At 36.6% G+C, this 24,077-nt stretch overlaps 3 protein-coding genes across 3 annotated transcripts; all 3 read left to right on the plus strand.

The window, feature by feature from the left end:
- The first annotated feature begins 7,676 nt into the window (after nt 1–7,676).
- LOC121733320 lies at nt 7,677–10,525 on the plus strand. The gene is made up of 5 exons (XM_042123537.1): nt 7,677–7,786; nt 8,141–8,201; nt 8,298–8,378; nt 8,560–8,719; nt 10,362–10,525. Exons 1-5 carry the CDS (start codon nt 7,677–7,679, stop codon nt 10,523–10,525), a joined length of 576 nt encoding a protein of 191 aa, XP_041979471.1.
- A 6,261-nt stretch (nt 10,526–16,786) lies between these two features.
- On the plus strand, nt 16,787–19,117 carry LOC121733322. The gene is made up of 5 exons (XM_042123538.1): nt 16,787–17,116; nt 17,387–17,467; nt 17,568–17,648; nt 18,092–18,251; nt 18,954–19,117. Exons 1-5 carry the CDS (start codon nt 16,787–16,789, stop codon nt 19,115–19,117), a joined length of 816 nt encoding a protein of 271 aa, XP_041979472.1.
- Nucleotides 19,118–20,018: 901 nt separating this feature from the next.
- On the plus strand, nt 20,019–23,525 carry LOC121733250. Its single transcript, XM_042123461.1, has 2 exons — nt 20,019–20,406; nt 21,342–23,525. Exons 1-2 carry the CDS (start codon nt 20,194–20,196, stop codon nt 22,800–22,802), a joined length of 1,674 nt encoding a protein of 557 aa, XP_041979395.1. The 5' UTR covers nt 20,019–20,193; the 3' UTR covers nt 22,803–23,525.
- The last annotated feature ends 552 nt before the right edge of the window (nt 23,526–24,077 follow it).

The raw sequence follows: 24,077 nt of genomic DNA on the forward strand, positions 1-24,077 counted from the left end.
ACAGAAACCACACCAACTTTTTGAAAAAAGCTGATATTTTGACGGGTGAATTTTCGATTGAAAATTAGGGTGTTTTTTCGATATTAATTCAATATAAGGTGAAAAAATAAATATTTTTATTAAATAAATTACAGAGTATTTGGGACATAAAAAGGTAAGTTTTCACAAAATTTCGTTATAAAAAAATAATTTTTGTAAAAGATAAAAATAAAAAACCAAAAACTTGGTTTTTTGAATTTTTCACATAAATTTTGAGGTTATGTGAAAAAAGTGTAAATACAAAAGTTTTAGATCTTTTTATTATCTACAACTTTTCCATTTGACTTTTTTCGATAGGACTTTTAGTTTTGCCGGAAATCGAGAAAATCCGTTTTTTACCCTTAAAAACTCACCCCCATCCCCTTCCCAACCTCAGATCGCCCGTAAATTATTTTTCCTTTCATTTTTATCATATTTCCCTCCTTTTCTAATGGGTTTCATTCTATTATAATTTTTTTTCACATTTCATTATTTTTAAAGGCTTCTACCCTGGTCTATATATCATTTAATATGGTTTTATTGCTTTTCAAAATATTCGCCGCGATGATCGACACACTTTTGCATACGCTGGAACCAATTTTCATAGCACTTTTTCCATTCTGATTGAGGTATCTCCAAAACGTGCACTTTGAACGCATCAACAGCCTCTTCGCGGCTCGAAAAACGTTGACCACGTAATTTGTTCTTCGCGTATGGAAATAAAAAGAAATCGTTAGGTGCCAAATCAGGGCTGTACGGCGGATGACCAGTCAATTCGATCTTTTGACCCTCCAAAAACTGAGTTGTTTCAGCTGAGGTGTGACAGCTAGCATTGTCGTGATGTAATATGATTCTGCGTTGTCGGTTGTCCTTTCTTATTTCTTCAAAGACTTCTGGTAAACAAATGGTCGTATACCATTCAGAATTAACCGTTTTACGATTCTCTAATGGCACTGTAGCCACATGTCCATTAATTCCAAAAAAACAGGCGACCATTTGCTTCAAAGTACTTTTTGCACGAGTAACTTTTGTTGGTTTCGGCTCATCTTGGAACACCCACACCGTTGACTGTTGTTTAGTTTCGGGGTCATATGCATAGATCCAAGATTCATCACCTGTGTAGATATTATAAACGGCTTTTGACGTACCACGGTTGTATTTTTTTATCATTTTTTTGCACCAATCGACACGAGCCCGTTTTTGATCGATTGTCAAGTTGTGCGGAATCCAACGCGAACATATTTTTTTTACAGCCAAATGTTCGTGTAATATCTTATGTATGCTCGTCATACTTATGCCTAAGGACGCCTCTATCTCGCGATATGTAACATGACGATCACGCATTATTAGTTCCCGCACAGCATCTATATTTTGTGGGACAACAGCTGTTTTTGGGCGACCTTCTTTATTTTCATCCGTGAGCATAGACCGCCCACGATTAAACTCACTGTACCAGTGATAAACAGTGGTTTTTGATGGTGCTTCATCTCCAAAAGTTGCGGTGAGTTGAATAAAGCACTGTTGTTGATTTAGCCCACGCCGAAAATCGTAGTAAATCATTGCACGAAAATGTTCACGCGTTAAATCCATGGCAAATGAAGACAAGCAATTTTCAAAATGACGCCACAATGGAAAAATAATTGACAGTCACATGAAACAAAATGTATTCTTCAACCAAAGAGTTCTATTTTCAAATGTTGTAATTACTTTTTAAATATTGTTCTTGTAAGTGGCCAGTTCCGGATACATAAATAGCAGCCCTCGTAAATGTAGTAGACCCTACTGCGTAATTTGGGCATAAAAATGACTATAAGGACGTTTTTCCTGTCATTTAGATTTACGCCCTACTAGCATAAGGGCGTAAATAAGGGCCGGCGTAAGGGCCGGTAGCCTTCATGACGCTCTCCATTCTGCCGAGGGTCGCCACAGGTGGCGTAATGTGGTCACCTATAAACTCCTAAACTAACTCCTACTCCTTCCTCACCTTCAGCAATGAGGAACACGCCGCGAGGAGATTTACGCCCGTGCGCGAATCTGGTCCGCATGCGGGGTGACAGCATGCATCTGGCCGCGTGCGTGTTGCCCGCATGACAGAGAAAAACATGTATGAAATGAGGATGCGGGTTTCCATGCGAACCATCCGCGCGCGGGCGATAATCCGATTGACAGGAAAAGTACCCTAAAAATATTAACTTGTGAGGATAAAGATTTTATTAAAATTTTACCTTAGTCACTACTCAGTAGACAGTCCATAAAATATAAGCTATCATCCACATAACATAAAGTCCCGTCAAAATTGATCCACGGTAAATAATATGTGGTCGGGATATAATATCCTTCTACTGATGATATTTTAAAATCCGTACAGCTAAGTATACAATTTTGCTTAAGGCGGAAACAGTCGTACAAACATAAACATATCCCCCTTTTAAATAATATCAGTGTATTAAAGCAGTCTTTCACAAATTCAACGTCCTGTAGCCTATAGCCTGCTTTACTTTAGATACCTTTAGATATTGTGTTCAGTTTACTTAATTGTGTGTAGGCTGTGTACAATGTACATCGATGATGAAGCAATAATAAATTGATATTGTGGGTTAAGGGTGTCCCCAGATGACTTTGTTCAATATTCAATATAGAACTAAAATCATCTAAAAATACAATTTCGCGCAAATATCGGCAGTAGGACTTATTATATGTAAAATAACATGCTGATTAAATAATAACATTACAATCACAATATTTTATTTTATTTCCCGTTTCGTGGCAAGTGGCAACCCTGGCATATTTGCTTGTTACGAGTATCTACACCGGCGCGGTGGCGGCATCGTGCGACATCAAAGGCGTTTCACAACTGTAGGGTAAATATATTGCTATACTGTGACAATGTCTTCCAAATCGAGAATGTCCCTGCAAAATTGGAACAGGTGGCAACTCCGTATAAAGTAGACCCAACCCCTACCGGAGATGTGCAAATAAACTACAGTACCTTGTACTATTATCTATTCTGTGACTACAGTATCTGCACTCTCCAGGCCCCAGGTTTCAGATGTCAGGTAATTTGACAACAGTTATAATGAAGTGCAAAATCGATAGGCAGTGACCTCGACTCATCACCGCCCTATTGTAATTTTAAGGCCGTGTTCACACCAAACCGACTGTGAGCCGCCGAATGTGAGCGAACGTTACGCAGTTTATTCTATTTTGATAAATATTCACTTTTTCGTTCACACCTAACCGACAATACGCTATTACGCTAGGCGTAGGCGCGGATTCAGACCTGACACTCTCGGACATAATAAGAGCATTAGTCCGGTCGAGAGAAGCCTGGCAGGCGGTCTCTACTTTCTGCGAGTCCATCATGACGCATAAGGAGGCCGCTGAGAGAAATCGGGAAGCCGATGAAGCAGCTGACCCGATAAGGAGAAGACGCGGAAGACGAAGACGCGCTCAACATGAGCGTCAACTCCCGCCATAATAGGGCTCGGGCGATGGATTGGGGAATCCGTCGCCTATTGCACGAGCTCTTCCGGTAGAAGAGCGGCCGGAGCCCTGGACCGCTCTTCTCCGGAGAAAGCGGCAGAAGCCGCGCGGATGGTTCTGCTGGTAGAGCAGATGCCGCTGTCTGGGCTGCTGCAGTTATCGCCTCAGGCGGGTCCAGAGGTACAGCGACACGCGGAGAGGAGGCACCGTTGGGTTTTAGTGGGTAGCCAAGGGTGCTCCCCCTTACCGCAGCACCCGAAGAGTCCCACATATCCAGGCGCCCCCCCCAGGCTGTCGGGAATGCATGAAGCATTTCGCAATGGCAAAAAAAATCCGTAGGCGCGGACATTCGATACCGTATATTTTCATTTTTCACGTTCACACTGGGGCTCACAGTGAGCCTGCTCACATTCGGCGGCTCACAGTCGGTTCTGTGTGAACACGGCCTAATACGTGAAGTGCTGGTAATTATTATGGCAGCTTGTCGGAATTTTTTTATTTATCAATGTCCATGTTTTCATTATTTTAGTGTTTTGTAGGTACATGGTGGTACCAAAGTAATAACTAATAACAGTATTAAAGTAATATTAAAATAACGTACAAACATAATAATATGATTGCCTGAACAACTTATTATTCAGATGGTTTAGGGTTAATATTAAACATTGCCGCGCCTTTCACTCTTATTGTAAAATAAATTGTATAATAAAATATTGTTCAACATTATTGTAGGTTTAGGGGATGCCTAAGCTTGTAAGCTTAGGCAGTAAAATATGTCATTTTGTAAACGATTTTTTGATTAGATTAGATTTGAACCAGATACGATTTCAGATATAGCTTGCTCTATGGCACTTATAATAATAGGGGTGTAGAATATTTTTAGAAAATATATTTACTTTACAGATATGTACATTTGTTACACCTAAAATATACATAAAAAATAAATACACTCCTATTTAAATAAAAAAAAACATTTATTAAATTTCGTTTTAAAACCCGCTAAAACGCTAAAGTTCATCATGGCGTCGCTATGCCGTCACGGTCCTCCAAACAACAAAAATCTTTGTATGGGTTTGACATCGAAATGTCACTGTCACACCAATGTCACACACAATGTTTTGGAGATTATGACGTCACACTCTGTGATGGCTGTTTGCGATCACGTGATATTACGGATTAAATATTTACCATAATATATTTACATTTTAATAGTGTGTGTGTGGGCCTTACGGGAATACAAGAGTTAATGAAATTTTGCACAGTTATAGTTTATAATTTTATATTATGGCGAAGGAGTGCATCGAGTTAATAATATTATTTTGAAATTATGCTTAACATACATTTTTTAACAAATAAAACATTACACACACTTCCACAATGTGCACACTACCATATCATTTTTTAATTAAAAGCCTATACATACGAATTATACTTTTTTGTTTATGGTTGAGGTCTGTTGTCAAATTAAAACCGGCCATGTGCGTGTCGGGCCACGAGCAATATATTGTATAGGGTTCCGTAGTACCGAGGAGGTGAAGCGTAAGTGGCGAGTGGGCGACATGACGGGACCCTCTGAGTGCAAATGATGCGTTTAAAGTCCAGCGACATCTCTCCTACCTTAAGCCGCTCTGTCAATGTTGCCGCCTCGGCGCACCGTGCGTGCGGTCATTTTGAGGGGCCCATTCAAAGAGTTGGCGAGTCACCGTCTACCAACATTGATATGTATGTTTCCACGTTGTATCGGCAGACGCCATAGTCCTTCCATAGTTACCCAGTCGACTAGCACCTCACTCCCACAGCCCGGCGTCATTTCTTATATCCATTCTCTGAAATAGTTCTACACTGGCAGGTAGCTCTCCTTGGTCGTACAGCGTACGTATAGTGCGGACAGGGAGAGTCGCTGGCTAGTGTCACATTACATTTAGATTGAAACGTAACGGGCCTCTGTGTGTTGGCTTCGGCCCCATGGCATGCCTATTGCCTTCCAAAGGTCCAGGATTTAATTATTGCCTGTAAGTAAGGAATGCCTCACATAAACATAATAATAATAATAATAACCATTTATTTCAGATCACAAAAAACCCATATTGTTAGTAGAATACAATGGAAATTATGTTAGTACATTACATTCCAATTATTATAGTAAAAAAATAAATTTATTAGGAATGTTAAGGCATTGAAACTATTAAAATGAACCTTAATCTCTATCTAACATGCACCCGTAACTCTATCCAATCTTATCAAACCATCAAAATTGTTAGTTGCCCTTAGAATGCTGTATAACTACTTTTGACACGCTGCATCAATGACGCCACTTGTTTCCTTAGCATGGTGTTAAAACCATTTCGCATTTCGGCAAACATTTCTGAGGCACTATAGTACCTCGGTAGTCCTAACAGCATTTTAAAGATATTATGTACTGAACACGAAAAGCATTTAGCTGGATGTAGCTCGCCCATAGATTGCATGAGTAAAAGGACTGACAGTAATCTTTAAATAAAGTCACTTTCACTTCTGCTGTAGAGCACCTTGCAAATCTACGAGCTAACATGTTCCCAGTTCCCACGTACGGCCAACGCCCTTCGCTCCCTCTCAATGTCTACTTCGTCAGCAAGCGTGTCGATTACCCAGTGACCCAGGTAATTGAATTTATTGGCTCTAGCAAGTGGAACTTCATTAAGAAACCCAGGTGGTATAGTGCTAACTTTGTGTTCACGGGGTTGAAAAACAAAAACTTCACTTCTCTTAGAGTTATATCTGAGTCCTTGGGCCTCGGCATACGCTTGACACTTGCCTAGCAGTTGTCTAAGGCCACTGATCGAGGGACTGAGCAACAGCATATGTCATCAGCATAACTAATGTTGTTCAGCATTACTCCGCCAATGGAACAATCGATATTAGTGCTGCTCAGCTCCTCGTTCTGCTTATTTATGTAAAGGTTGAACAGACGAGGAGATGTTAATCCACCTTGTCGAACTCCACACCTTAATTTATACTCGCTAGAGAGAGCCCCAGACTACTTTACAACATTCGCTTGGTTCTTGTACCAGTAATCAAAATATTTACTATCTCAATTGGAAGATCCGTCTCATCCAGCAACAAACTGGAGTGCTGCTATCAGTATAGTATTTGACAGTCTGCTTGAGTGACAAAATTGCCGTTTCTGTAGATAGCCCTGCTGTAAAGCCAAACTGGGCATCGTGTAACTTAAGATGCTTGTCTAGAAATTGATCAAGGGGACTATCTAGGATCTTTGCTATTGTTGTTGCTAGCGATATGGGCCTATAATTTGCTTTACTGCAGGAATCTCCAGTTTTATTTTTGATTACTGGTACAACAATCGTCTTCATACAATCACCAGGCAAATACGTGTGCCTAATGCATAGGGTGTAAAACAAAGATAGAACCCTTGGCAAATGTGAACCTGCGTGTCTCAGATGCTCGATGCTAATACCATCATGACCTGGAGATTTAACCTTTGTCATAGCGCGTATCGTGTTAGACACTTCTTTCGCAGTAAAGCAGTAAAGGATGAGTAGTTGTCCGGCTGGGCAAGTGGTTATTAGACTCGAGCGGCCGAGGTACACAGTTTGGCATGGATAAGGGTTCTATCAATTAGTTCGCCCTAAATAATATAATGGCAATTCCAGCTGCCTGCCTTCTACATTGAGTGGGATGCACATAGTAGGAGTAACATATTATATATTATGCACTATAGTAGGACTAACACAATGGAAAATCCATTTTCATATATTTAGAAGATAGAAGATATACCAACATCCTGTAGCATAAGTGAGGTTTAGATAATATTGTAACGCTATATCAAACGTTAATGTTTGAATCGAGTCCGTGCTAAATGGTCGTCAACATAAAAAGTAAAAATGAAAGTGCAAAACGTACGAGTGAATTATTTTCAGGAAATATGCGAAACTTACAAACTGTTAAATTATTTTTTGAGAATATTTTCGCTTAATTGCACTCTCACAACAGGAGGCGTTCCATTTTTGCACGCTATAAGAATGGCTATACTACTCGTTATCATCGGGAGTTACAATTTATTTACTCTCATTTACAAATCTCTCTACGTTGTAAATGTTGAAATCCATATTGCTCGTTCTATTCAATATATGGATGCTGTGCAAAGTGTATACGACCTATTCCAATATTCTGTGGACATGTGGTACGTTTACAAGTATGGCGCCGATATCTACCGGGAATACATCAACCGGTACTGCTACATGGACGGTCTGTTGGGCATGAAGTACTACTCAGATATTAAGAGCTCGTCAGCGAAGTTTCTGGGTTTCATTGTTACCCTATGGTTTATCACGAGCCTCTACGATTATCTGGTATGGGCCTTTAGCTTCGGACCTATCATACCAATTTTGTACTCAGGAGCATACATTCACATGCTAATTAAATCGTTGACAAGTATATTTTTATCATTGAACATCATGCACATTGAGTCGCGACTGCGCACTGTCGGGGACCAAGTACAAACGTTGTACTCAAATGCTGAAAATCTTCTTCCAATGACCCAAGAAGTCTTAAGTTCTACGTGGTTCTGCCCATATTCAAAAAAATCTGTTAACACAGTCATAGAGTTTGTAAATGCAAAGAAAAATGTTAAATTATTCAGGTGTTACTACTTGTTGTTGTCAGAGCAATTAAAGTTTATAAATAGAATGTTTGGAATGCGGGTAGGTTTATTTTTTTTTAATATTTGTAAAACATCTTGAAGTCGAAAAGTTCTTCCACGGCTTATTAAGTTTTTAGTCAAATATTATTTATTTCAGATACTACTCAATACTTTAAGTTTGCTTATTGATATGGTTCACTCGATAAATCTTGCGGTGAAGGTTATAATCGGATCACAGGTAAATAATTAAAGAAATATCTACTTACCTCGCTACTTACGTAAAAAAAACTAGAAAAAAGACGTTGCACAAAAGAATCTTGTCCAAATTTCGAAGGCTATCAGGCGTCCAGCACTCCAGCCCCTAGATTCGTAGATTGTTGGTAATTATTCTGCTCCTAAAGTTCTTGTATGTTTTTCAGGAAGCGGCAGTAAAATTTTGTCCTGCAATAGGATCTTTGGTCCGATTGCTAATGTGTGCTGTTTTGTTGATATCCATCGTGTGGCGCAGTGAGAAGGCTTACGAGCAGAGAAGTAGGCTAATGTGTCTTATTGACAACCTCCTTGTCAATAAAAAGATTGGTATGTTACTGAATTTTTGACTCCTTTTTTAGGCCAGCCATTAAAGCCAAAACCCGAAAGAAATTAGTAACTTGATAAAATTTTAGGGGGTTGGTAAAGAAGGTAAAATAACTTACCGTGTGATTTTGCAGCGTTCTGGGGTGTACGGAAAGGGTTGAAAAGGGGTGAAAAAGGTTTTTTGTCAATAACATTGCGTAAAAAATTAGTAACAGTAGTTGTTTTTACCGTTTTCTAACGTATATCAAATTTACAGCAATTTGCAACAAAATGAACATTGTTCATTATTAAAAAACAATGAAATTCGTTAATAACAAGGGTAAAAAAAATTAGTAACACGCTGCAAATTTATAATTAAGTTGTTCTTACCGTTTTGTAAAGTGTATTAATTTTTCCGCTTTTTGCAACGAACGGAACATTGTTAATTACTATATGAACAAAAATCGGGGGCGGGACGCTGACCATCTAACGGTCCAGGTATAATCCCGAAAAAGCATGACAGTAGAAAGGGAAAACTTTGGAACAAAACTGTAATTGAGAATTTTCTTCAAGAAAATATGAAAATAGTAAATTATGAAAAACTTTATCCACGAAATATTATTTACATATTTTATTAAATGTTCCGTAGTATTATTACTGTAAGATATTAATTATGCAAAGTTGAAAAATGTTTCTGATACATGCTGACAGCATTTTCTTTGCATTGCAACTCTTCACTTACTTTTTTACCATCAATACTAAATGAAATATTTGTTCATATAGTAATAAACAATGTTCCGTATGTCGCAAAACGCTGCAAAATTAAAACTTACACTTTACAAAAGGGTAAGAACAACTTAATTCTAAATTTATATCGAGTTACTAAATTTTTTTACCCCTGTTAGTAACAAATTTTATTGTTTTTTAATAGGTAATAAACAATGTTCCGTATGTTGCAAAACGCTGCAAATATATTACACGTTAGAAAACGGTAAGAACAACCTAATTCCAAATTTGCAGCGTGTTACTAATTTTTTTTACCCCTGTTATTAACAAATTTTATTGTTTTTTAATAATAAACAATGTTCCGTGTATTGCAAAACGCTGCAAATTTAATACACGTTACAAAACGGGAAAAACACGCTAACTCCAAATTTGCAGCGTGTTACTCATTTTTTACGCAATGTTACTAACAAAAAACCTTTTTCACCCCTTTTCAACCCTTTCCGTACACCCCAGAACGCTGCAAAACCACAAGGTAAGTTATTTTACCTTCTTTAAAAACCCCCTAAAATTTTATCAAGTTACTAATTTCTTTCGGGGTTTGGCTTTAATGACTGGCCTATTTATCAATATTATAGAAACGCTAAAGTTGTTTACAGATTTAACCAATTCTATATTTGATTAAATGAGAAAGGATAAAGAATACTGAATAACTTGTCCGCCATCTTGGGTAGGCCGCCATATTGAATTTGTAATGACTTTTATTAGCTAGTCATGTATTGTAATCAGAACTCAGAGCGTGTGCAAAATTTCATCCTAAATCCTAATCGAAGACCGGGAAGTGGGTCAAATTAAGATAAAAACATTCTTTATTGCTACGTCGTTAACATGGTAGTGAAAAATATGCCATCATATAATTGTAATCACTTGTTTTTTTTTGCAGATGAAAGTATAGTAGAGGACATCAAGGATTTTCACTCCCTGATACAAGCCCGCCCGATCTCGTTCAGTATGGCTGACTTTGTCCGAATTGATAATTCTTTTCTTGTTTCCATTGTGTCTGCTGTTGTTACGTACTCTATAATATTGTCACAAAGTGTCAATTAAGCTAAGTATATTTGACACTTTTGAAACACACTATTGAAAAACCACTTCACATGACACTAGATGACGCCCGCAACTCCGTTGCATAACAATTCGTTAATCGCGCGGGAACCGTAAATTTTTTAGTGTAGGTAAAAAGCATCTCTGTTTTTCATGTCAAGCAAGAAATAAAAGGCATTTTTATTTTATTTTATTTATTTAAAAATCATCCTATCCCCTTTCCCGGAACTCATAGTATCTCCATACCTTTCAGCAATTTGGTTTATCTTAGATCCAACTATCTATCTTAAATGTTACAGACAGATCTAAGAGTGAGTTGCGCCAGAGGCGTGGTTACAGTTACAGATGGTCAAAGTTATGGTTATAGTTAAGGCTAACTTAACTTTAACCTTAACTTTGACCACAGAATTTGACAGATGTCTGTTGCATTTATTATAGCTACAGTTAATGGGATTGAGAGTATAAAAAATTTAACCATCCGTAAAAATCGACAGGAAAAATATTTGTTATAACAACACTTTGAGCCATGGTAAATTTTCACGAAAAAATTTCGATATAAGTGTTAAGGTTATCGTTAAATATGGCGTTAAAGATTTGGCATTTTGCACTGTAGTTATAGAAGTTACAATTATAGTTAAAGTAAGTTGGACGTTTATCTTAGATCTGTCTGTTATCTCAGACAGACCAGCAGACGACAAATTTTCGCATTATTAATAGTATTAGTATGGATATGAAAGTACGGACATCTTGATTCCAAACGTGTTTCACCTATTTTTTACTTAGCGTTGTTTCAAAGAAAGTCAATAAACTGAAGCAACCTAAATAAAACAAGTATTTTTCCGCCTTTTTAACTGGCCACTGGCGTTGGTGGTCATTTTTTCATACCTACTTACTAATAATTAGTTTAAAAAACTAAAAACACGCTTTCAGCACGCACTATTTTTGGCACGCGGATTGGCTATCCGCCATCTTGGATGTCCGCTATATTGGATTTAAGTCACGAGACTATTTTTTTCGTATTCCTGACAGAAAACCCTTTCATTTGATACCCATATTATCATGGTGGTGCATTTCAAATAGCCTGTCTGCCATCTTGAGGAGGCCGCCATATTGGATTTATAATGACGTTTCTTAGCAAGTCATACATGTATTGTCATCAGAACTCAGAGCGTGTGCAAAATTTCATCCTAATCGAAGACCGGGAAGAGGGTCAAATTAAGATTCCAATATTTTCTTACATACCTACATAATAGTTACAAATGAAGCTAATTAATATAAAGCGTGTAAAAATGTCTCATACTATGCCTCACGTCTGTCAAGTGGGTTTTATTGGCGGGCATGTGAAAGCATTGAGATAAGACTATCTATACTGTGATCTATACATAAGTATAAAATTAATACTTAATTCTGTGTGTGATAGAATAAAATCTATTTAAGGCGGTCCCCCTACGGAGATGCCGTAATTTACCGCATTTTAGAGCTTTATATTTTATTACTAAGTGATTATATTAGTATTTGTACTTTAATATTTATTATTTAGTAATAAAATTTAAATAAATTAAATAATTAAGGGGGGCTCCCATACAAAAAAAATACAAATTTCAGCTTTATAATTGTGGTACGGAACCCTTCGTGCGCGAGTCCGACTCGCACTTGGCCGATTATTCAAAGTACAAAAGTGTGTTCTTTCTTTCGTATTATTAGGGTTCCGTAGCCAAATGGCAAAAAACGGAACCCTTATAGATTCGTCATGTCTGTCTGTCTGTCCGTCCGCATGTCACAGCCACTTTTCTCCGAAACTATAAGAGCTATACTATTGAAACTTAGTAAGTAGATGTAGTCTGTGAACCGCATTAAGATTTTGATACAAAAATTGAAAAATTATTAAAAATTTTAGGGGTGGGATAGGTACAAGTTACAAACTGAAACAAAAAAAAATCATCTAAGCTATGCGTGTGGGGCATCTATGGATAGGTCTTGAAAAATCATATTGAGGTTTCTAATATCATTTTTTCTAACCTGAATAGTTTGCGAGAGAGACTCTTCCAAAGCGGTAATAATAAATAGCTTTTAATAATAAAAAAAATTATAATGAACGCTACTATAAAAACTACCAACGACAATTGGTTTGAACGAGATCTAGCAATTATTTTTTTTTATACGTCATAAATGGTATACCCCGTATATCTTAAACCAACAAAAAATCTATGGGCTATCTAAGGGGTATCTATGGATAGGTCTTCAAAAATCATATTATAGTTTCTAATATAATTTTTTTCTAACCTGAATAGTTTGCGAGAGAGACTCTTGCAAAGTGGTAAAATGTGTGTCGCGCCATCTTTAACTTCTAAAGTAAAAGGGGGGGGGGAGTCATGATAAATGAAAAAAAAAATTTGATATACAATACTATAAAAACTACCAACGAAAATTGGTTTGAACGAGATCTAGCTACTAGCTAGTAGTTTTTTTTATACGTCATAAATGGTAAACCTTAAATTAACTTTCTTTAAATCAACTGAAACATAAAAATAAATCAAAAACCTTTTAATTTAATAAAAAATAAACCTTATTGTTGCTGCGGAACCCTTCATGGGCGAGTCCAACTCGCACTTGGCCGGTTTTTTATTGTATGTTTCGTATTAAGTTCTTTAATATTATGAAACGAAATATTTTCTGTTCCCACTTCCCTCTGAAACTCCGATTCTTCAAGTCCCATAAGAGCTCCGGTGATCGCGAAAACAATAGAATACAAAATCATTTCCTGGAATCTGCGATCGAATTATTAAAAGATTTAATTGCACTTGTCAGGTTTCTGAGGATTCTTGACAGGAGTTTATCTTATCAACAGCGTGCTAAAATTTTAACGTTAGCCAATCAAAAGCAGTAACTAACTCCGCTGGCTCAGCGACCCGAAGTTGATCTTGGCCTCCGAAATGAGCTTCCGCCATTGAGCCCTGTTCTCAATGTAGCATACACTTATTCCACCCTACTAAATTTAGACGTGTAAATGATTCAGTAACTAAATTTAGTCAAGTGGAATAGCAGAAAGTTTAGTCAAGTGGAATAGCATTTAGAAAGTTACTAAATGCTATTCCACTTGACTAAATTTAGTTACTGAATCATTTAGACGTCTAAATTTAGTAAGGTGGAATAAGTGCTTAAGTAAACCCCAACCCACACCGGAAATGTGCAGAATATAAGTAGTGCAGAAACAACTTTCCCGGGTTTCAGATGTTAGACAATTTGTCAACAGTTCATTATAATGAAGTGTATAATGAAGTGCAAAATCGATAGACCTCGACTCATCACATCACCCACCACCACCCTGTTGTAATTTTGATTAGTGAAGTGCTGGTAATTATTATTATGGCAGTTTGTCGGAATTTTTTAGGGTTCCGTAGTCAACAAGGAACCCTTATAGTTTCGATCTGTCCGTCCGTCTGTCTGTTCGCGGTTTTGCTCAATGACTATGAGGCCTACAAAGCCGTGATTCGGCATGAATGCGCATATTAATGATGCCAACAAAATGGTACCTATATAATAATATGATCTTTTTAAAAAATTGGTTCTCTGTAAATTCTGATACTGATGATAGTTGAACGTGACAACGTTTGAAAATACTGATGGAATGGTTTCATTTTTCAAAATAAAATTTTAATTTTATTTGTTTGATAGCTATAATAGAACACCTCAGAGCAAGAGTCATGCGTTTTAGGGTTCCGTAGTCAACAAGGAACCCTTATAGTTTCGGTCTGTCCGTCCGTCTGTCATGTCCGTCAGTCTGTCTGTCTGTCTACAAAGCTGTAATTTAGGCATCAATGCACATATTAATTATGCCGACAAAATGGTACATGAAATCTTAAAAAAAAATATTTTTTATTGTACCTTCCCAACACATCAAGCTGGGATGGATTTTATTTCTCGCGTCCACCCCATCGTGTGTGGTGTCGTTGAATAGGTTTTTTTTAAATATTATGAGTATTCAAAGATCATTCTCCAATTTCTGGGTTCGATTTCTGAAATATGAAGTTTTAAAGTGGAAAAAAACGTAAGAGTCCATAGTGTCCAGGCTGTCCACCCCTTCTTCCAGCTAAAGTGCTAAACGGTTGTGGAAATGTAAAAAAAAATTACGGGAGTAGGACATATGTATGCTGAATTAAAGAGGAAAACTGTCACAAGTTATTAATAAGTAATAGTCGATCAACTAAAAAAAGATACATACAGCCGAACGTACAACCTCCTCTTTTTTGGAAGTCGGTAATAAATGAATTCGGAGAAGTATAAAGGAACTTTTCGTTAAAATTCCTTTGAACGTAACGCGTAACTGAGATGATGTTGTTAGTAGTGTCAAAACACATTATAAAAGTACTGCATTCATTGACCATACAAAAAATAAGTATCAAAAACTAGCGATAGGTACTACGGAAGCCAATTTTATGCGTGGCCCGATACGCACTTGGCCGGTTTTTATTAATCAATGTCTATGTTTTCATTATTTCAGTGTTTTATACATGGTGGTGCCAAGTTCTGCCAAAGTAGTTTAGTAATATAATTTCCGTATAGAATATGTATAAAATTCTCGTGTCACAAATCCCTAAGTAGTCTGTGTGTCACAATGTTAGTTACCGTACTCCTCCGAAACGGCTTTACTGATTTTTACCAAATTTTAATATACCTGGCTACCTACTTTTTATATTGATAAGTGCATTTGTTGAATAAAAAATAGTAAATTATTGCAACTCGAGACCGGCGACCATTGTTTGTGCGACGGGATAGCGATGGACGTTGCCATGGTGCCACTTAGTCACTTCAATAAAATAATATAGACGAAATACTTTATATGGCAAAACAACGTTTGCCGGGACAGCTAGTAATACTTATATATTTATTATTCAGAAATCAGTTTAGGTCTGCGAAAGACATTGATGCTGCACTGTTTTTATCTCGATTAAGTTTCCTTTGTTTCCCTTATTAACTAGACGTTTTTTTATTTATTTATTTAACAGTTTATTGCACACAAAATCATTTAACAAATTATACATATGAAGAAAAACGACACAAAAGGTACTGCTTATCTCTAAAGAAATTTCTTCCAGCAGCCCTAAGAAGAGAAATTTGATCACAAACAACAGATAAAAAACAAAAAGATCACAAAAACAGGCGTGCAAAAACAGAAATGAATAATATAAATTATCTATAACTATGTGAGTAATACAAAATTATTATTATACTTACATATTATGTTCAACAAAAAAAACTACATTATACTAATAATAATAACAAACTATAATATTAGAATACATACTATAAGTACTATAAACTATAAATACTTACTAAAATAAATACACGTTCCTTGCGAAACGTACAATTTCCTGCAAACAGTAGCCTACTCCGTGGTCTACACAGTGCCCATGCCGTAAACACTCTTTTTTGCGCCCTGTGCGAGCTTCTACAACTGCGCCCTTGCTTTTTGACATATTATATTACCCAAAGCAATGTATAGATCTATTTTACTGTTGGAATCGTGCTCTAGGGGCGCAGCGGGAACTTCTTTCGGCAGCAGCGGGATTATCGGGAGCAAACCGAAAAAATAATACTGCCTGGTTTGGCCATTTTTGCGCCCCCCCAGAGTCTACGCCCTGTGCCTGGGCACCGGTGGCACCGCCCTATTTACGGCACTGTCTACAGCTCTATACCTACCTGTGCCAAAAATATAAAAATCGGTCCAGTAGTTGAAACTAGCTAGCGCTTGCACGAAAACAAAATAAAAAGCTCAGGCTTTATAATATTAAGAAATAAGTAAAGATAAAACATTAGATTGTGTATACATACTAATATTTTAAAATATGGGAAAGTGTCTGTCTGTTTGTCTGATATCTTTTCACGCTTAAAATGCCGAACCGATTTTGCTGAAATTTGGTGTGCAGATACTTTGAGTCCCGGGAAAGGACAAAGGAACTACTGATTAATAAAAGTAATAATATTATTATGCCAACATCCTGTACCATACGTGAGTTTCAGATATTGTAACACTTATATTGGTGCTATATCAAACGTTAATGTTTAATTAGAGTCCGTGCTAAATGGTCGTCAACATAAAAAGTATTTTGATTGTTAAAAGTAAAAATGAAAGTACATAACGTTCAACTAAATTACTTTCAGGAAATATGCGAAACTTACAAGTTGTTAAATTATTTTTTGAGAATATTTTCGCTTAATTGCACTCTCACAACAGGGGGCGTTCCATTTTTGCACCTACTGAGAATGGCCGTACCACTCATTATTGTCGGAAGTTATAATTTATTTACTCTCATTTACAAATCTCTCTACGTGATAAATGTTCATATCCAAATGGCTCGTTCTATTCAGTATATGGACGCTGTGCAAAGCGTGTACGATCTGCTCCAATATATTGTTGACATGTGGTACGTTTTCAAGTATGGCGCCGATATCTGCCGGGAGTACATCAACCGGTACTGCTACATGGACGGTCTGTTGGGCATGAAGTACTACTCAGATATTAAGAGCTCGCTAGTGAAGTTTCTGTGTTTCATTGTTACCCTATGGTTTATCACGAGCCTCTACGATTATCTGGTATGGACATATGGCTATGGACCTATTATAACAATTTTTTTCTCAGGAGCATACATTCACATGCTAATTAAATCGTTGACATGTACTTTATTATCATTGAACATCATGCACATTGAGTCGCGGCTGCGCACTGTCGGGGATCAAGTACAAACGTTGTACTCAAATTCTGAAAATCTTCTTCCAATGACCCAAGAAGTCTTAAGTTCTACGTGGTTTTGTCCATATTCGAATAATTCTATCAACACGGCCATAGAATTCGTAAATGCGAAGAAAAATGTTAAATTGTTCAGGTGTTACTACTTGTTGATATCAGAACAAGTAAAGTTTATTAATCGAATGTTTGGAATGCGGGTAGGTTTTTTTTTTTTATATTTGTGAAAAATCTTGAAGTCGAAGAGTTCTTCCAAGGTTTATTAAGTTTTGAGTCAAATATAAGTATTATTTATTTCAGATACTACTCAATACTTTAAGTTTGCTTATTGATATGGTTCGCTTGATAAATCTTACAGTGAGAGTTGCAGTTGGATTACAGGTAACTACAGGTACAGCGCGTGAAACAGCGCCTGCGCTGTGTTTCGCCGAGTGAGTGAGTTTACCGGAGGCCCAATCCCCTATCCTATTCCCTTCCCTACCCTCCCCAATTCCCTTCCCATCCCTACCCTCCCCTATTACCCTATTCCCTCTTAAAAGGCCGGCAACGCACCTGCAGCTCTTCTGATGCTGCGAGTGTCCATGGGCGACGGAAGTTGCTTTCCATCAGGTGACCCGTTTGCTCGTTTACCCCCTTATTTCATAAAAAAAAAACTAAAAATATATAAATATATTTGCTTACGTAAAAAACGAGAAAAAAGACGTTGCATAATATAAAGATTATTTTCCTAAGTTGTAAGGCTGCCAAGCGTCCAGTCCATCCGTGAATAATTGTTGGAAAATAATAATAAGGTACTTCTTCAACTATCGTTTTTTTTTTTTAAGGTAACGACCGTAACGTTTTACCCTGCGATAGGATCTTTGGTCAAAGTTCTGATGTGTGCTGTTTTATTGATCTCCATTGTGTGGCGCAGTGAGAAGGCTTACGAACAGAGAAGCAGGCTGATGTGTCTTATTGATAACCTCCTTGTCAATAAGAAGATTGGTATGTTACTGAACTTTTTACTTCTTTCCAGCAATTTAATAAATATCTTAAAGGAGTTTTCCCGTTCGAATTGAATGAAAAAGGATAAAAAATTCATACTCCCATACATTTATAAATGCGAAAGTGTGTCTGTCTGTCTGTTACCACTTCACGCCCAAACCACTGAACCGATTTTGCTGTTGACATGGAGATACTTTGAGTCCCGGGAAAGGACATAGGATACTTTTTATTCCGGAAAAATGTACGGTTCCCGTGCGATAAACGAATTAGGCGCAACGGAGTTGCGGGCGTCATCTAGTACTGAATAACTTGTCTTTGGAATATAGGTAACTTAATAGGAAGACGCGTTTATATTCAAACAGCATGACATTGACTGGTAAAAAATTTAGTTTTTGCGGTGCAGTACCGTAAAAACTCGTTTAATTTTCATGTCGTCGTCACAGTAGTCATGAATACATTGTGGCGCCGCGGTATCCACAATTAGCGCCACATTTCTGCATCACGCTATCGAAGTTTTCCAAGTGCGTCGGTATTTAATTTATGCGATGGCTGCAATCGATCACGTGGGCCAGAACGTGCGTACCACCACGCACGGTCGGAAGATCTTTCTTTGCGGCCTCCACGCATATTTACCTAAACTTCATCACTCATCAGTAGGTATACTACTTGTATGAATTTGTAATCCCTTATTTTTTTTTGCAGATGAAAGTATAGTAGAGGACATCAAGGATTTTCACTCCCTGATACAAGCCCGCCCGATCTCGTTCAGTATGGCTAACTTTGTCCGGATTGATAATTCGTTTCTTGTTTCCATTGTGTCTGCTGTTGTTACGTACTCTATAATATTGTTACAAAGTGTCAATTAAGGTTATGTACAGTACTTGCTGTCCCGGCAAACGTTGTTTTGCCATAAAATGATTTTCCCTGTTTTCCTGCTTTTCTCTTGAGTTTTTCCTGATTTTTTTTCTATAGACCTCACGGAGCCTGAGACCTTTCCAACGAATGCAAAACAGTGGAAATCGGTTCGTGCGTTCTGAAGTTATAGCGTCAGGAAGGAAAACCGACCCTATTACTGAGACTTCGATGTCTGTCCGTCTATCTATCCGTCTGTCTGTCTCCAGACTGTAACTCAAGAACCGCTATAGGCTATAGCTAGACCCAAATCAAAATTCAAATTTTAATTAAGATTAGAGATGTGCCGACGATCCGGCCAAAAAAACGAATAGTCGGCAAAAAGCGCCGACTATCCGTTTTTTTGCTACTATTGGAATTAAATTAAAGAATAATAAAAATATCTGGGTTTTTAATGCACAATATTGGTAGGATATTAACCATTAGATATTCGTTATTGCGCACAAGTGTAGGAAAGTGATATAATATCCAGAAACGTGTTCTTTTGTGTTCCCTCCAAAACTCCATCGACAATAAAGTGTCTACCATTATATTAAGTCTATGGTGTCTACCACTTTACTGAAACGACCGACTTGACTTCTTGACTGTATTGACTTTATTCTTGGAGACTAGACTTTAGACCTGACTGATCTGACGATATAGAAAAAAATGTATTTTATAGAATATTGTTTTCCCGCCATAATATTATACTCGACACTGGCCATGGTTATATTCATAGACATAATATAAATATATTATGTCTATGGTTATATTTTATCCAAAGTGCCGTTATAAGAAAAAAAAAGTCACAAGTGTCAACTGTCAGTCTGTCAATTGTCATTTAAGTTTATGCAATGGTTGTTTGTGTGTTGTGTAGAAGAGTTTAATTAAATATTTAATTATTTATTGAATTCCTGAAGTAATTTAGTTTCCGTTTGAATTTTCAACTGGAAACATAATATTGTATCAAAAGAATATTTTAACAGTATAATGCATACAGTGTAACGTTACCAGCTATCTTTTAACTTTAGCTACATTAAAACAAACAAAAATGGGAGGATGTCGCTGCACATATCGTAATTGTACTGTAAAATCTGATGGACAAGTCCATTTGTTCCACTACCCTGTGTTTGACAAATTGAGATGCCATCAATGGTTGATGAATGCACATAGGCTAGATTTCCTAGACCTACGAGTATCACAGCTCAAAAATAGAGTGGTGTGTCAACATCATTTTGAGGATCACAATTTTATGAATTACAAGGTAATTTATTACAGTAGAACTTTGAAACATCAAACACTTAACCCATTAATCCCCAAGCGGCAGCCGCCTGCCGGATACCCACGATGGAGGTGCTACAGAGTTAGTGTTATATATTAGATATTTGGACAGCATACTGTGGATTTTGTGTGCATTGATGATAACCTAATAGCCATTCAACACTAACATGTACATAAAAATATGTATGTATCTGTCGCAGGCGGATTGGAATAAATGTGGCTGAATTAAAAATCGCCAGAATGTATTCGGCGCCATACGTTATTCGAAACGGCTAGCCATAATGTAATAAAGCGAAAGATAAGTCGCCTCTTTGACAGATCTATAGTTCCGATTCATAATACTCTTGGCTCTGCCTGTGACAAAACAACAATAATGATGCTGGACACTGAAAGTGTGTTGCTAAATTGCAAAATGTTGAGTGAATTAAAGAAAACAGTTAATTTCAGATCAATTTTCAGGTGCAATTAAAGAATTTCTATTAATTCAAGATGTAAAACAGTAAAGAAAGTACCGGTTGAGAAAAGTACAATGCGGCTAAACGTGGGCCGCCTTATTGAAGAATGTATCACAATAACAATCTGGCAAATTGTTTCATAAACCGCCGCATTACGAAACACCCCTGTTTTTAAAACAGCTAGCCATAATTTTAAAAATCGGATTATACAATCTGCCTGCGACATATCCACTTGAATAGAATAGTTGTATTTGTATTACACAACTTGTTAAGAAGTGTTGTAACTGTAAACAATGCATATTGGACACTTTACTTTGTTATGTAAAAGTAAAATGTCCCTATGTAGGGGGCCAAAAAAATAAAAAATTCTTTTTATTACACTATTTTTAGTTAATAAGTGAATAGAACTATTTAAAAATATTGTAATTATGTTATTATACTGAGACAATTATGTGTATTTCAGAAAGACAAACTCAAATTTGATGCTGTCCCAACTAAAGATGGACCCTACTGCGACAAAAGCGAGTGGAGCTCCCAACCAGTAGATGTTCACAAGTTGTGTCCGATCGTACCAGAAGATATTGAGAATACCTACTGTACCACTTATGACAAGAAAACAAACTATTCTTTGAAGTATAGTGACTTCCTGACTAACAGCGACCCATCAGAAATAAGTGAGTTGGAAATAAATAATAAAGATAAGTTTCTTAATGAGAATCCACTACATAATATACAAACAATTGCAAGAAATGACATAGTATTGAAGGTTGAGCCTAATTTTATTGACCACAATCTGAATAACAATACTTCGCAAGATGTAAATAAATCACAAAAGCTAAGTAGCAATATTCAACCTCATGACTTTATTCAAATAAAAAATTTAAATAAATCCCCAACCACCAGAGGGAAGGTTAACAAATCTAGAATTAAAATTATATCTGAAAAAAAAATCAGAGATCCAATACCAATAAAAGGTAAGTTTAAAAAACTACCACCCTCTGTTACATTGCCACCTCCCCAGAATAAATCCCTGTGTGCAGTACCTGACATAATACCTGAAAAAGTTATGGATATAGAAAATAAACTAAATAATATAACCTTTGATAAGAGCTATGTTGTACAAGTGGAATTTGATCCCTCACATAACATACGAGATCCGATGGCAATTAATAATAACACTTCATCAAAAGTTGTTCAGGACAGTTCAATAGTGGAATACCCTCCAAATGATGTTAATCTTACTGAAGATAAGGACAAACTCCAAATCTCATTTACTACACCAAATATTCCGAAAGATGTACCTACCTCACCTCAATCGAAACGATTGCTACGCAAAGTAAATTTGACTCCAGAAAGAAAAGCTGCTATTGATTCAAAAAGACAGTTCAATAAGCTCCTAAGAAATGTTATACAGGCTTGTTTAGAAACAAAGGATGGCACAGAAATCAGTAAAGACTGTGCAGCGACTGACAAAATAGAAGAAATATCAAAACAGTTAAGCTTAGATCTAAAAGATATCAAGAAAGAAAACAAAACAAAAAGTACACAGAAAGTGATTAGAACAAAGCCTACTGTTGAAAGTCAATCAATTCTTAAACCAAATACACCAGTGGATGCAAATGACAGTTTACTAACGTTTTTGGAGTCTAGGTTGCAAACACTGGAAAGCAATGTAATGCATAAAATAGACCAAAATGCAATGCAGATATCAGAGATGAAGAAACAGTTATCTAAAGAACCTCCAAAAGATGCTTCCACCCAAACATATGAGAATGAAGAAAGCTATAAAAAGTTTCTTTTTCAAGAAATATCACAGTTTTTAAGTCCCAGTTGTAATAGTTCAGTATATGAGGAGCTTTTTATAAATAAATATAGTCTCAAAGAAGGAACTACTCAGCCAAAAGCAAAAAGACGGAAACGGTAATAGCTAATTAAATTTTATTGATAGTAGAATAAGTTAATTAGATTTATTTTTGAAAGTACTACATATTAGGGAAATTGATTTATATGCAGGCTGACCTACAGAATTTGGTTATATGACTTGTGTCAGTTAAGTATTTGTGTATTAACCCACAAAAGAAATTGTTGAGTACTCTCTTCAAGTTCTAAATGATCTAAATAATGTAAGTGCATTCATAACTCAATACGTAATTTTTTGTCTGATGACACATAAATGCTTAACAGGTTTCATATAGCCCAGTCACTGATTAAAGGATAGGTTACACAGTGCGAGCAGTTGACTGGATAGTAGGCAGCTACTGGGTCACCTCCCTGGGTCACACCATGCACGCTGTTGACCAGCTGTTGACGTTGCATTAGATATGAAATGTTCCAATGACATAGCCTAGTCAAGTTGTATCTGTGTAATAAAAAATGTTGTAGTAACTCGCACCCTAGCAACTGATCCACTCGCACATGAAAGTAAATCGTATGAAACGGTCACATGGTGCAAAAAGCTGCCCCTCAGTAACTGATTAGGCCGTACCGTGTAACCCAGGCATTACACAGAACTGCATAGCTGCCTATTAAATAAATTTGTTACATACACTGAAAATATTTATAGTAGTTTATATTTTTATTGTGTGTCCCTAAAGAAAATCAAATGAGCAGTTCTTAAGTAAAACTAGATTTTTTAACGGGTTTTTAATGTTTTGCTTAGATTTTTAAACAAATTCAGTTTTATAATATTTGTTTTAGTTAGTAATAATTTATTGGTCCTATTTTAAATGTAACAACAAAAAACAATTTATTTAATTTGTTGATAAATTAATATAGAAACTTATGAGGTGATAGCTCATAAAGGATTATGGATGCGACTTGTGAGTAATAAAATGTATTTTCATTCATATTATTATCTGTTTTATTGTTACATACATATCTCTTTGATTAGTCAGATAAGTGAGACAAAATGCATAAAAATATGGGTTTTTGCCTATTTCAAATAATTGCATGTTTTTCGCCCGTGTAGGTAAGCTTATTTATTGATTAAGGTGACGCCGCGTTAAAGTAAAAAACCGTGTTGGATATGTTTTAGATTGCTTGTTTTCTATGAGAGGCCGGCCCGGCCTCTCATAGTAAACAATCGTAAATACGTAATTTTTTGTCTGATGACACATAAATGCTTAACAGGTTTCATATAGCCCAGTCACTGATTAAAGGATAGGTTACACAGTGCGAGCAGTTGACTGGATAGTAGGCA

Source organism: Aricia agestis, chromosome 13 (assembly GCF_905147365.1).
Source record: "Aricia agestis chromosome 13, ilAriAges1.1, whole genome shotgun sequence".
Taxonomy (NCBI): Eukaryota; Metazoa; Arthropoda; class Insecta; order Lepidoptera; family Lycaenidae; genus Aricia; species Aricia agestis.